The sequence below is a fragment of the Populus nigra genome, chromosome 4 (assembly GCF_951802175.1).
Source record: "Populus nigra chromosome 4, ddPopNigr1.1, whole genome shotgun sequence".
Classification (NCBI taxonomy): Eukaryota; Viridiplantae; Streptophyta; class Magnoliopsida; order Malpighiales; family Salicaceae; genus Populus; species Populus nigra.
In genome coordinates this window covers 2,362,349-2,376,756 of record NC_084855.1, presented here as the reverse complement: position 1 = coordinate 2,376,756, position 14,408 = coordinate 2,362,349, and the positions used below count along the sequence as shown (strand labels likewise).

Below are 14,408 nucleotides of genomic sequence, written 5' to 3'. Positions count from 1 at the left end.
TAGTGACCCGTAAATTATCCAATAACCCAATGACTCAGCCCTTTTCCAGGGTCGGGTCTCACAAGTATGTCTGCTGGGTAAGAAAGGGAGAGAAACTCTCGGACTTCTGTTCCTGTACGGCATCTCTCCTGGGCGGTTTCTGTTACTTCGAAACTCTCCCCCTTCTCGCTCTCGCTCACCTCCCCTCCCCTCCCCTCTCCCTCTCCCTCTCCCCTCCAACTCCACTCCCTCTCGCCCTCTCTCTCGTCTCTTCGTAACAAACTGCAATCACATCGCTCTTCCCGCCTCTTGAACAATTTCAACCATCCATCTCCAATCGAATTTCACTATCGATCTTCGAATTCTGAAGTTTGTTTTTGAGGAATTAGGGTTTGGTTGTGGAAGAAGCGATGGATATTGATAGAGTAGCAGGAGAAGAAGTTTGTTGTTTGGACGCTGAACTGCTACAGCTACCGGAAGTTTCTTCTTTTGTGCTTAAAGAAAATCCTCAACTTGCCGAGGACTTGTTCTCTCAGTGGATTTCGCTTTCTGACACCTCCCGACTGGTATTGCTACCTTTCTTTTTTTTCTTTTTCTACAATTACTGTCATTTAATTATTCAATTATATAAATTTGCAAGTCGTAGTGTGAAATCGGTTTGAGGTTATTTGATGACGATGCCATGGTTTTTATCCTTTTTAATGTTATTATGGCGTAATTTACTACTGTTGTGAATTTTTTTTTCTTTTTTTCCGATAATAGCATCCATCTTTTGTCCACCTATAGGTAGAAAGAAGCCCACCGTGTCTCCTCTTTCTCTATCATTAGGTAGAAGCCCACAGTGTCCTATCTCTATTATAGATATCCAGGCTTGAAAGTGATACACCTTACGTGTTGGAATTGGGTGGTTACCGATTTCCTTTTTAGGTTATTGCACGTGTATTGTTATCAATCTATGTTTGCTATCGTGGGACTTGATTTATGATGATTCATATCTGGTTGATTGGATTTTTTTTTCATATTACTTGCTTTGAGGCCCATATATGGAATTGTTTTGCCTGTTCTTGGCTAACTCTTTTAATGCGAGTGCAGGTGAAAACTTTGATTGATGATGCAAAAGCTGGCAATCCCATCAACATCCCTGGTAGCTCTACTAATGCGAGTGCTAGTGGGGTCAATTCATTGCCTTCTATGTTTCCTACTGGTAGTGCACCTCCAATTTCACCAAGAAGTTCATCTGGTTCTCCATGCACGTCTAAGCAGAAAACTAGTCCTTCTTCTCTAGGTTCCCCGTTAAAATTAGTCAGGGAACCTGTACGGGAAGTTATACCTCAGGTCTCGTTTACTTCTGTCAGTTTTTTTTTTGTAAGATACTGTCATAATTGAGGTTGACTTGTTAATTGGAAATTCTTATCTTCTTGTGTGCTCAAGGCTGGAGTACTTATGCATTCATTTGCTTGCAGTTTTATTTTCAAAATGGTCGTCCAGCAGCAAGTGAACTCAAAGAAAATTGTCTTTCTAGAATTAATCATCTTTTCAGAAATGATCTGGATGGGCTACTCATTGATGGTTAGAACCATAACCAATTCATAACTCGCCCTTTCACTCTCAACACAATCTTTTCTTTTTATCTTATTGGGGAAAGAAGACCTTCATTTTATTGTTGAAGGCTCTTTGTTTTTCTTTCCATCTCTTGTTGTGCCAAGACAGAGGGAAAAAGAAGATACACATTAACTTCAAAGCAATTAATCTTTATGCTTTTGTAGTGCAGAATTTAAATCTGTTACAAAGATAGTTTGCAAGTTACCATCCTTCTTCTCCTATGCGCTTTTCAGAAAGATTGATGTTGACTGCACTGGGATAGTGACCAGGTAGGTGCTTCTGCTCTGTTCCTAAATATTTTATTTTTGACCAGAAGAAGTTTAAACTTTTAGGATCTTGCCTACAACCTTTCTCCTTACAAAACTTTTCAGCTTGTTTATTATTTTGCATTTCTCAAACATGCTATTTTTTCTTTCCCGTGTATAAATGCATTTTGTGCCCAATTTACATCACCAATGGAAGTTTAGCTTCCACTTAATCTTCATAGATGCCATGTTTATTGGTTGCTGTATTTTCGGAGGGATTGATTACTTGTTTCTCAAGTATTAACCCACTCCATTATTTCATATTGATTGGTGCTGGGTGCATCTACTTTTCTGAATATATGTTTTATCGGGTGCTTACTCATGTTGTTTGTTTGTAGGGATGCGTTTGTCAAATACTGGGTGGATAGCAACATGCTAACATTGGACGTAGCAACTCAAATATTCAATATTCTAAAACAGCCAGACTGCAAATACCTTACTCAGGTTCATTATGCGATCCTATTGTTTTCTATGCATTTGTTGAACATATTGAATTTGGCTTCCTGGTAGGTCCTGTATTCAAACAACAATTTTTCTTGGACTAATTATCATTTTTACTTTGACCATATCAGTCTGATTTCAAACCTATTCTTCGAGAACTTTTGGCAACTCATTCAGGGTTGGAATTCTTACAGAATACTCCTGAATTTCAAGAAAGATATGGTAAGCACTTCATTAATCAGTGTGTTATTTTAGCTTTTCAGCTAAGCATCACCAACATTTATTGTTGAGGGGTTGCTTAATTTTCGAAAATGAAGCTTTGCCCTTGATTACAGTGATTCCTTCCTCTTGCTGCATGCAATTATTTACTAAAACAATTCACAGGGGGGAATGACCATTTCAGAGTTCGCCATATCTGTGGTATCTGTAGGCCATATCCTAATCCTGTTGATTATATCAAAGGTTTTAGTCAAAAAAGATGCAGCAAGTGTTATTGATTATAACCGTTGCAGTTATCGAAAGGGGAAAAGGAAAAGTTTCTTGTTTTACCTATGGAAGGAGCTTTTTGTTGCATGTTATCATAGTTTTTTTTTTATGGTTTTCATTTTTAAAAGAATGCTGGACCATTGAGATGTGCAAACAGAAATGATTTTGGACTTGGGGGACAAAATCAAATAATACCATACAAATAGAAATAATTACAAACTGCAGCCCTAACACAATTATGATACTTGATTCTTATTATTTATTGATGAGGGATTTAGTTGGTGAGATTTGGCTGGAATTGATCGATTTATGGATATACAGTTATTTTTCCTTGATTTGTATGACAACATTTGGGATCAACTGAGACATAAATGAGTCAATACCAAATAAGGGTTTATTGAGTCAGAAATGGCTGCACCTAACTGGCCATTTTATCTTACTGGCTTCTTTTTGGATGACTTTTATATGCTCTCTCATCATCGTAACGCTTTTTTTTTTCTCAAATTGTTGAAGTTTTCCATTTCTGCAACTGATAATGACCAATATGAACTCTTGTTGTAATGGCCCAGCTGAAACTGTCATATACAGAATATTTTACTACATCAATAGATCAGGAAATGGCTGTCTTACACTCCGGGAGCTGAAACGTGGAAATCTTATTGATGCAATGCACCATGCAGATGAAGAAGATGACATTAACAAAGTTATAAGGTCGGGGTGCCGACAAACTCTTTAAATGATTTTTTTATTTAAAATTAATAGGAATAGCTAGAAAATGGAATGTGAATTTCATATCTCAATTTAATTAAACAGCAAGCCCTCAACATCCTTACTAGTGTATGCATTCAAGCATCTAAATTTCAGTTTATAGGCATAAAAATAGTTGGATAACCAATTTGATCTAAAACTCAACTCTCCAAGTCACCAAATGACATTCTACTGTAAGGTGTTTGACTCTTCTTCTTGGTTGATAAATGATAATATGGAAAGACTTGCATATGGGATTTACATGAGTTGATTCTAGTAATTATTATATGTGAGTTTACAACCGTGTGCTGCCCTTTGTTTTAGGTACTTCTCTTATGAACATTTCTATGTAATATACTGCAAGTTTTGGGAGCTGGATACAGACCATGATTTCTTGATCGACAAGGAGAATCTCGTCAGATATGGTAATCATGCCCTTACCTACAGGATTGTTGATAGAATTTTTTCACAGGTTGGTTGGTGTCATATTGCTTCCTTCTCTGAAGCTTGATACAAATGAACTTTGACTTTTTAGAGACATTTCTTCTAAATGAGGTGTAAATATTGTGTTCGTGCTTTAATTTCATCATAGGTGCCAAGGAAGTTTACTAGCAATGTTGAAGGGAAGATGTGTTATGAAGATTTTGTTTACTTCATGCTCTCAGAGGAGGACAAATCATCTGATCCCAGCCTTGAATACTGGTATTATCTGCTTTCTTTTCTTAGACTTGTACCTTTCATTTCATGGTTGGGAATGATTTGAATGACAAATGGGACGTGAAGTTTTTGCATACTTGACAACAAGGTGATTTTCTTGTGATAATTGTTTGTCTGTTCAGATCAAAATGGATACATAAACGAAAGAAATAAAATTTAGGGACTAGTTTATTAGGATACAGATATTGTGGGAGATGCATTTTTTGATGGACTCTATTTATTATGTGTTGATGAACACTGTTAATTCTTGTCCAAAATGTCAAAAGTCAGCATTAAGCTCGGAAGAAATTATAAAAAGTTGGATCTAATTAGCCATTTCACTTGATCTGTTTGATGGAGATTGTTAATTTGAGTGATGTCCATAGTTTGAGGAACTATTTTCCAGCTAAATTTCTCTGTGCCTTGGGCGTCGACTTATCCTTTTAGCACAATAATAATTTGAATAAATGACGAGCCACATATTGACTACAGACATCTGTCCTGGGGTGCATGTAATATTGAAAAAGTAGGTGCTTTTAAAAGAATGATATGGACAGGACTGGGAGAAAATGATTATCAACTACTGACGTGTAAACTTTGTTCAGTTAGGTGATGTTCGAATAACATTGCTACTTGTATCCTTCCATAATTCTTTAAGCATCTTGCTTGAGTTGCTTAATGTTAGTTTCAACTAATTCAATTCTTTAGAAATCTAGTTTAAAAGTCAAGTGGTTCAATCAGTAAAAAATTATATACCTATACCACTGGCCAAAACATTTCCATGAACGTATTTTTCGATCTAAAATGTAAGAATGCTAAACTGCTCTTACATATCTCCCACCAAATTTCCCTGCTAAATCTCACCTTGTGATTCTCAAACAAAGTGAAGTGGCAGTGTGTTTCGTTTCACCTCCATTCTAATCATTGAATTAGGTGCGAGTATGATACTGATCCCTCAAAGATGAAGAACAGCCTCTTTCCCTCATTTGTTTTAGACCTGAAGGTGGGAAAAAAACGCACTTGTTCCAGGATAATAACCCTGACTTTAAACAGTGATTTAAAGAGCTCTATCAACAAGATGGGGATTGTTATCCTTTATGGGTTCCTTGTTTGTACTGTGAACGAAGTGGACCAAGCCTATACTAAAGTGTGCATCCCTTCCACTCTCCTAAGCTAGTGTTTAGTTCGCGGTTAAAAATTTGAGGTTAAGTTTTGATAGATTTAGGATGTTAAGGGATGAAGTGTTAAGGGTGTAAAAAAGTGGTTAAAGGGTAAAGTATTTAGGATGTTTGGTAGGTGTGAAAATTATGTGTAAATGTGTGATCCAATAAATTTTAAATCAATATTTAAATTAAATATAATAAAAGTATATATAACATGTTTATGCCATAAAGGCAATCAAACAAATGGGTGAATTTGGAAAAAAAATAAAATTGCACAAATCCCAAAAAAAATTCTCCCATAACATTTTTCCCCCAACTTCACCTAGGTTAACGCTTAACCTCCTTTTTGAGGTTTAGTGTTAAACCCTTAATTTTCCCTCAAAATGTACCAAACAAGGTTAAAAGAGGTTTAACCCCCTTTAACCTAAAACCAAACACAACCTAAACGAGCCAATGATTTGAAAAGCTTCCTCCATTCAATTCTTGTACCAAGGCCTAACACACAAGTCCTGATTTTTGATGCTTTGTGTCTGTGGAAGTGATCTATGCTTGTATGTACGTGCCCTCGTTAGCTTTTTCTTATCTTAGAAAAAGCTGTATCCACTGGCTTATGGAAGTCATCCATGTTACATCTCATCCACTCTCCTTAATGCTCAAGTGTATTGAAAGCTTCCTCTATTTAAATCTTGTGTCAGGGTCTACCTCGTTTTCTGATGCTCTATGTCTGTGGAAGTCATCAATGTTTGTATCGGCTGTCCTCTCTTATCTTGTTAAGTTTTATTCACAGGTTCAAGTGCTTAGATTTAGATGGAAATGGTGTGTTGACACCCAATGAATTGCAATACTTCTATGAGGAGCAGCTGCACCGAATAGAATGCATGGCCCAGGAACCTGTGCTATTTGAGGATATCTTGTGTCAAATAGTTGACATGATTGCACCAGAGGTAAATACTTGTTTCTTTTGGATACCTTGGAATCCTTGTCCTTTTGTGTTAGCTTACATTTCCAATGACACTTTTTTGTTGCAGAGGGAAAATTATATCACACTGCGTGATTTGAAAGGATGCAAACTTTCAGGAAATGTTTTCAATATCCTTTTCAACCTTAATAAGTTTGTAGCTTTTGAAAGCCGTGACCCCTTTGTCATTCGCCAGGTACATTCAGCATTTTAATATTGCTCCCTTGCTTTTTAGCTTTTATATAATAATATATTGAGGATCCAATGATGCTGGTTTCATTATCATATCTTCACAGATCATAACGGCCTAATTTGCATTTTTTGGTGTGGGCAGGAGCGTGAGGAGCCAACTTTAACAGAGTGGGATCGCTTTGCACATAGAGAATATATCAGGCTTTCAATGGAAGAAGATGTTGAAGATGTCTCAAATGGAAGTGCAGAGGTTTGGGATGAATCATTTGAGGCTCCTTTTTAGGTTATTGAGGTAAGGTTGTGTTAGGAATGAGGTTGACTTCCCTCAAAAGAAAGATTTGTAAAATTTTGCAGTGCCTTTATTTCAGTTGAGTTTTATACTTTGCCTGAAATTCTATCTTTTTCAAAATTCAAAAAACATATGGTAGTTCTGACTTTTTAATAAGATTTTTAAACTTCCCATAATGTAAAGGGAAAATCAATAAAATGTCAGCGGAGGCCCTTGACTTCTTTTGAGGAAAATAAAAAGAAAAAGGAATTTGCTGCATTTTTTAGTTGTTCGAATTGTTTATTTCAACCGTTAATCTACCTACTACCACATATATCTCAGATGTTTACTGTCTTTTTATTTCTGCCAATAAATGTCTTTCCTTGCTAATTTGTTGACGATGAACAATGTTTACAGAAATTTATATTTTTTGGATTTAAGAAATATTCCAACATTCCTTTTTTTAGATTATTCATATGTTGAACTCAATTTTGCAAGTCCTTTGCGTGTTTGCAGTTACCCACAATATCTCGCACGGAATGAAAATTTGTTACTTGGACACAATACTCCTCAGCGGAACTCATCAAAATCTGTTCTGTTGTTCTGACATGCTCCAACCGGCAACATAGCTGCCTTTGTGCAATAACATCAATATGTACTCCAGAGTTCTGCAGTGATTTCCAGGAATGCCAGATGCTTTATTGGGTGGGAGAGATGACTGTCATGCGGTGATGATTCATCACCCAGGTAACAAAAGTTCATATGATTGCTGTTTGGTGGCTATTTTGCTTCCAGGGAAGCAGCTCCATTTCTGGATGATTTTTCTCGAGCTTCTGTTATTTATGGAAAGGCAGCTGCTACGCTTGTCCTTTAAGCTTGTAACGGTATATTTTGTTGGTCACACGTTCTTGTCGGTCCGTTCTCTTTTCTTTTTGGCACTCGTAATATGTTCTTTAATTGGATTCGTGAAGAGGGACAAAAAAATTCCGTTGAGAGAGTGGGTTGTCAACCGTGTTTTAGCAGTTTTTGGGTGGGAGGGAGGCGTGCAAATATAGAAGCCCACCTCCATACGTAGTAGCTCTGAAACAAAGAGCATACTTGTTCATTACTGTTCTCTGGCAGCAAAAAAATTGTTCACAATGGCAAGTAGTTTCTGTATTGCTAGCTGCCTATGTAGTGATGTTCATGATCTGGCAACTATTGAATGTTCTGCCACCTGCGCGAGAGTGTTTGTTTTTGTGGCTGTTTTTGCTTTTGGAGCACACCACAAAAATAAATCGTTTGGTTATGTTTAAACACAAGTTACTGTTTGTGGGACCCATTACTATTTGCGTATAAATCGCAGGATAACAAAAAGCAACTTCAAGCTGCTGCTTGAAGACGAAGATGATGGTGGGGAAGGGCTGGTTAACCAATGCTGCCTCTGCTCCTTTATTCTTTATCTAGTCTTTTTTATCTTTTTGCTTTCTGGATTCTCTCCTCGTCTGCTTCTCTCTCTGGTCTGGGGACGAAGTTGAAGACTATGTCTCTAGTTGCTTCCTATTCTTTTGTTTCTTTTATATTTTACTTTCTCTTGTCTCTTGTGTTTTCGTCCCTCTGTGTTTACTGTTGTAAACAGAGGCGCGACCTGAAAGAGAGAGAAGAAGAGCAGAAATAAAGGAAAAATAAGAAGGACCACCGTCCATTGGCCAAGCAGTTCTCTTAATTCACCATCAGCCTTCATCGTTTCAACCACCAGCTGGACATCGTCGCCGCTTAGGATAGCTTGCTCTTCCCCCTGTCATTCTCCTTCTTCTGCTGTATTTCTATGTCTTTACTGTTCTGCAAAGTAAACAGTGGAGAGCGTTTTTATTATTCATGGCCAGACCGGGTTTGATCCAAATCTAAATACATTGGATTAGATCCGATCTAGTAAAATTAGAAAAAATCTAATTTTTTTTTTCTTAGATAGTGTTTTATTTGAAAAATTAGTGTTTAACATTATTCAATGACACTATATAATTATATTAGAAGGAGATCGTATGATGACGTAATATTTGAAGAATTTGATCGTAATTTCAATTTTATTCCTGATGATATTTTATCTGATGTTGTTGCACGTTCAAGAAGCCATAAAAACTGTAGTCATTATCGGATGAATTTTATATATAATGGAATTACAAATAGTTGAATGAAATAATAAAAAATACATAATATAAAATATTATTTATTTCATAATGTAATAGCAGTAGTTAAATTTATAATATTTCAATTAATAAAATCAATATATCCTTAGTTATTTTATAATCTTAATTTAAAAAATAGTTTTAATCACATATATTAAATTACTTTTTGCTCATAAATTTTTTATAAAATACATTTTTTTTAATCACAACCATAAAACTACCCTACATACTGATCACATTCTTAATTAGCGAGCACCTGCAGTTTGTCTGTCCAGGACATTAATGAAACTACAGCGGGACCGTTTACAACAAGATGGCGGGGCTTATTGGAACCCTCTCGGAAAATGGTACTGCAGTCTCTGGCCCTGCATCTGGCTGGTAGCATCCGCCTGGCCTGCCGTCTCCTTCTCCATATCAACATGCCGTTTGAAAACATAAGATTTATGTAGAAATATACTATTTACTCTTACTCAACTCAAGGTATTTAAAAAGCTTTAAATAATAAAGGAATTCTACAACCAATTAAAATCAAAGGTTTTTATAGATTTGTAAACCACATTAAAATGAATATAATCTGCTTTAGAATTTGACCCATTAAAAATCAATAAGTTGTCAAGTTCGATAAATAAAATATTTTCACTAAACTCTCAAATCAAATGAACTCCACAATTTAAAAACTATTCCAAAGAAAAAAAAAATTGAATTAGCAAATCAAATTGAATAATTAGTTGAAATCAATTCTAGAATAGAATTAGTTGCGAGCAAGTTGCACGTCCGGACAAGCTTGGAATAAGTTGAATTACCTTCTCCTTGATAAAATATATGACTTATCCTTGATAAAATATCCAATTAAAGGCAAAAGCAACTCTCTGATCAACCCTCATTTCTTTCATCCACTCATCTACTCCACATTGAAATCGCATGGAGGTCTAGGAAAGATGACTCCCTGACAGGCATAGCGTCAGAGAAAAACACCAAAGGACCTAATACAACGACTCATAACCAGGCGAAATAGGAAGTCTAGAAAAATCATTAATGTTCTTTCATAACAAGATCCATAACAATTGGTTTCTGCCACTAACTAGGAAATTGATCAAACGCCAGAAAGGAAAACCCAAAATGCTAAAACTGATGCGAAGTTTGGAACTTGTAAAATAATGAAAAACTCAGAAGTGAACAAATCTTAGGCTGCTTCCTTTTTGAGTCTTGCAAGCTCCTGCCTGACGATTCCTGCCTTCTGCAGAATGCACATTTATAACATGCATCAAGCTTGTGAACATATTTGTAGAAAGGTTCAACAAAACCAATGCAGTACCATTTTAAATTGATCATACTTCTTGACACAATTATAAAATATATGATTGAGCATTACTTCCATACGCATGTTCTAGGGGCTGATTTAACCCTCGAAATAAGCACATAAGCAAGGCAACACTGAGTACAAAATATAAAAAATAATGCAGTTTGAAGTCTAGTACTTTTCGATTTCAATGGTCATATAGTGTTTGATTTATCAGGTAAGTTATATGCTCTCATTCACAGCTGAGAGCTGGTGTTCTTCTACAGCCCTAAAAGGATGGGGGTCAATTTCTGCCAGGGCTCCATAGCCCTATTGGGAAAGAGATACCAGGAAGAAATCATATTGTTTTGCTAAAGCTCCGAAGCCCTATTGGGAAAGTGATACCAGGAAGAAATCATATCGTTTTGCTAAGAAACCAAATAGTGCTACTATAGACTTAGGTTTGAATGTAAGGAAGGGGAGAATTCAACATCTAAAGCACAGGTGTTTGACCATAAATGAAACGCAGTGCAATGACTATTCAAAAAGACAAGATGGAGAATTACGAACCTTGATCTTTGCCAACATGAGCTTGAACCGATCAAAATCATTAAGTGATGCCCTTCGCTTCTGCACAGTGAGCCTCCTGCCCCATGAACTGTTCTCCCACTTATTCTTCACATCTGCCATCAAAGAACAGTTTAAATTCAGTAAAAAAAGAAGAAGAAGCAAATTAAACAAGGGCAGGAATAATCAATCGGTAACCCACCAGCCTTCTCCATGGCTTCAATCAGTGCCTTCTTCTTAGGAACCCTGTTGATCTCAATCTTGATATCAGTAAGCGAAAGCCTCTTGAAGTTCATTTGGCTCCTAACCATATCTGGGGCATCAACTAGAGCCTATAACAGCATCAAAAATCACAAATCTTTAAGCTTTCACCCTTCCATCAGCCAACATAACTCAGACTTATCATCAAAACAGATTATAAAATGCAAACAAATGCTAAGCAATTATTTTTTTTTTATAAAAAAACAAATGTTCTCTCACTCTACTGGCCCAAAATAATAAACCTTTTAAAAAGTTAAAAATACTATCAGACTAACACAGCCATATGAGCATTCAATACACACTAAATTATTGCTTATAAAGTATTCAAAACATCCTTAGTTATCATCAAGTGTTGATAAAGAAACAATAAGCTTTATCTACATACATTCAAGGGAAAGGTAGGGAAACAGAGAATAAAAGCCCACCCTGTTTTGATCGATGACATCGACAATAACGACGAGCTTGCCGTAATCCTTGCCGTAGTTGACAAGAGCCACTCTCCCAATCTCGACGTACCTCTTGAACGGCTACACATGAAAAAAAAAACACAAAATAGGGGAAGTGTAAGAAAAACGAAAAGTTATAGAGCAACGGATTTTCTCCGAAGCAAAACAGAGGAGATGGAAAAACCCTCTCACCATTTTTGGCAGATCTGCAAAAACTCGACGGAGAGAGGCGACTGCTGAGGGAGAGGAGAGGGCTGTGAGCACCGAGGTTATGAAATACTAGAAGACCTGCTTCTAGGGTTTTTCGTTTAGGTTGTGGTGCTCTCGGGGGGGTTATTGGATGTTTACACGTGTCTCTTTACTATTGGTTATCACTTCGAAACTTTCAACTATTTTCTGTTGCGTCCTTTCTTTTCTTTTTATTCTTATATATGGCTTATAATTATGATGTTTTCAATTTTGGGTGTTTTCGCTTTTCAGCCAATCGTTTCGTAAATTCTATAGTTGCCCCGCTTTATGGGAGAACTTTGTAAATAGGACCATCGATTTGATCACTCAAGGTTAATGGAATTAGAAACATTGTGTGGGGAGTCTTTGGAGAACGATGATTCGACTCGAAAAGGAATTTGGATAATTGGGTCGTTTCCTTATTTAAATAACTTTTTTTTAATTTATTGATATTGACTTGAGAAAATTTAGATTAGGTTTAAATAAGTTAACCAAATTATTCAAAATCTGTCTTAATCAATCAGATTTTATTAGATTAAACTCTTATTCAATTCAACTAAAAATTAAATCTATATTGAGTTTTGAATCCCAAGTTTTTGAATCAATCTATCCAGCTAGATTGATAACAGGATGGTACCTCATTGGGAAATTCGAGAAGAGCAACTATGGGTGGCCTTTTGCATGAATGGTTGGAGTGGATCACTAATATGTTTAAACCAAATTCTGCTCTCGGATTCTTGGCAGCTTCGGCAACTTATGTAATTTGCTGAGGATTCAAAATATGTTTTACAGATTCTCTTTAGTTGTAGCGACTCTCCCTCCCACTCCGATTTAGTCATTTTCTTTTCGGCAAATGTCTCTTTCATTTTTTTTCCCCTCGGTAAATTGAAGTCATTATGATGTCTATAGCATCTTGGCATGAAATGATGCTTTATATATATTTTTTTTATTAACGTGGATGTTCGGGTTAGCTTGCGTGTATCTCGACTAATCCCACGTGCCCTGAAATTAACGACTACATAAGTTTTCAGTGATAATCATATTAGTAACTACAGTGTTCAAATCTGAAACTACAGAGAGAATAAATCTCTTGATTTCAAGCTCTTACTATTCTGCCACCTTCTAGATGATAATATGGGATGTTAGCATCCTAACTACGCTATGCCCACAGCATCTCTGATGTCTGGATTGTTTGACAGTGTGGTTGCGGTTACTTTTCAAATAGCTTTTCGTGCCAAAATACCTGTCAATGATTTTTTTTTAAAAAAAATTATTTTTAATATCAGTACATCAAAATAATTTAAAAACACTAAAAACATATTAATTTGAAATTAATAAAAAATAAAATTTTTTTAAATTTTATCAAAAACACGCAAAAACAAACAGGCTTGTCATCGAGGTCCAGTCGTCTGTGCTTAATAACGTTGCGAACATTACTTGTGTTTGCATGCCAAGTGTTTAAAGCTTTATGTAAATGTATAGAGAAGACAATGGCCAAAAGATAACAAAAGGAGAGCTTTATTTTTTGCTGGTTTAGGTACTCTTTAGCACAAAATTAGTATGGATAACAGCCGTTCAGCCAGATACATGGTTTTGAGTTTTGAACTTATTTTTACCAAATAATAGTAATAATAAATGATTTTTGCTTGATAATAAGGAGCATTTTCATAGTCGTTTACGCATCAATATTCAAGATTTTCTTTTCGGAATGGCTTCCGAATAATTTTAAGTACGTATATATATATTCTACATCGCTGTATTAAGAGGGATTTAATAAATTCTCACGATGTCGTGTCCGAGGTTCGAAGTCATAGAGTAAAGCATGTTTTTTTAACTATCATGCCAGTCATTTAAAATCACATTGGCCACAAAGTTAAAATGATTTTGAATCGATCGATCAAAACTGAGTCAAATGAAAAAATAAAATAAATTACGGCAAACAGTTCCGAACTCCCGTAAACTAGGGAATTAGTTTTTGTTTTCTCATTAAACTATGTGGCTAAGTAGCTCTTGAACGCCGTGGTTTCAATCGATCTCACATTGACAACTGAAATAACGGTATTTCTATCTTCCATTTTCGCTCAGATTCTGATCTCGGCATCTCATATTCACAGGTGATTAATTCGTGTTTAGTACTATATTACGGAGCATCAATCAGTTCCTCTTTTTCATGTTTGACACCATTAATATATATATTAACATCAGTCCATCACATAATCTTTCATAATCAATCATTCTGTTAAGAATTTTATTCATTTTTCAATGGTGTATTTGCAAGCCAAAAATCAAACACAGGATCCTGCAGTCTAGTGGTGCCCTCTTCTTTTGCTAGGAGAGATCACGGTGAGTTAGAGCTAAAGCATAGTTTTCCAACTACAATGAAGAAGGATGAGATTTGGGTAGTGAAATTTGCTAAACAATCCCTCTGTCGTTGTAAGAAGAAACGAAATCAATATACCCTTTTCTTTTCTTTCCCTTTTAGATTGTAGCTTGTGATAACTGCATATAGTCAATGCCTATCAAGTTTATGAATCTTTACACTTGCATATATACCTTAGTTCTATCGATCTAGCTAGGGCTAATATATAAGCAACTTGGTATGCAGCTAACAAGTATAGTGGAAGA

General features: G+C 35.9%; 2 protein-coding genes across 3 annotated transcripts; one reads left to right on the top strand and one right to left on the bottom strand.

Annotated features, from left to right (window-relative positions):
- Window positions 1-80: 80 nt before the first annotated feature.
- Window positions 81-8,138, top strand: LOC133692093 (serine/threonine protein phosphatase 2A regulatory subunit B''alpha-like). Of its 2 annotated transcripts, XM_062112780.1 has the most exons (13): window positions 81-545; window positions 1,072-1,314; window positions 1,443-1,548; window positions 1,751-1,850; window positions 2,225-2,330; window positions 2,459-2,549; window positions 3,383-3,524; window positions 3,885-4,032; window positions 4,153-4,262; window positions 6,207-6,363; window positions 6,448-6,573; window positions 6,712-6,861; window positions 7,354-8,138. In XM_062112780.1, exons 1-12 carry the CDS (start codon window positions 390-392, stop codon window positions 6,850-6,852), a joined length of 1,626 nt encoding a protein of 541 aa, XP_061968764.1. In that variant the 5' UTR covers window positions 81-389; the 3' UTR covers window positions 6,853-6,861; window positions 7,354-8,138. The 2 variants fall into 2 exon arrangements, with proteins under 2 accessions (XP_061968764.1, XP_061968765.1); XM_062112781.1 differs by lacking the exons at window positions 81-545; window positions 1,072-1,314 and having other exon boundaries at window positions 1,746-1,850.
- A 1,885-nt stretch (window positions 8,139-10,023) lies between these two features.
- Window positions 10,024-11,899, bottom strand: LOC133691184 (large ribosomal subunit protein eL14y-like). The gene is made up of 5 exons (XM_062111577.1): window positions 11,748-11,899; window positions 11,535-11,636; window positions 11,051-11,180; window positions 10,852-10,964; window positions 10,024-10,239 (listed from the first exon to the last, which is right to left on the bottom strand). The coding sequence occupies exons 1-5, from the start codon at window positions 11,748-11,750 to the stop codon at window positions 10,186-10,188; spliced, it is 402 nt and encodes a 133-aa protein (XP_061967561.1). The 5' UTR covers window positions 11,751-11,899; the 3' UTR covers window positions 10,024-10,185.
- Between the last annotated feature and the right edge of the window lie 2,509 nt (window positions 11,900-14,408).

What these genes read in the sequence shown, in the direction of transcription:
- LOC133692093 (XM_062112780.1), top strand. Translation starts at nt 390, where the DNA reads ATGGATATTGATAGAGTAGCAGGAGAAGAAGTTTGTTGTTTGGACGCT. An exon ending in TGCACTGGGATAGTGACCAG is followed by an intron (nt 1,851 to 2,224) that starts GTAGGTGCTTCT and finishes GTTTGTTTGTAG; the next exon opens with GGATGCGTTTGTCAAATACT. An exon ending in ACCCCTTTGTCATTCGCCAG is followed by an intron (nt 6,574 to 6,711) that starts GTACATTCAGCA and finishes TGGTGTGGGCAG; the next exon opens with GAGCGTGAGGAGCCAACTTT.
- LOC133691184 (XM_062111577.1), bottom strand. An exon ending in ATGTCATCGATCAAAACAGG is followed by an intron (nt 11,181 to 11,534) that starts GTGGGCTTTTAT and finishes ATGCTGTTATAG; the next exon opens with GCTCTAGTTGATGCCCCAGA. An exon ending in TGAAGCCATGGAGAAGGCTG is followed by an intron (nt 10,965 to 11,050) that starts GTGGGTTACCGA and finishes CTTTGATGGCAG; the next exon opens with ATGTGAAGAATAAGTGGGAG.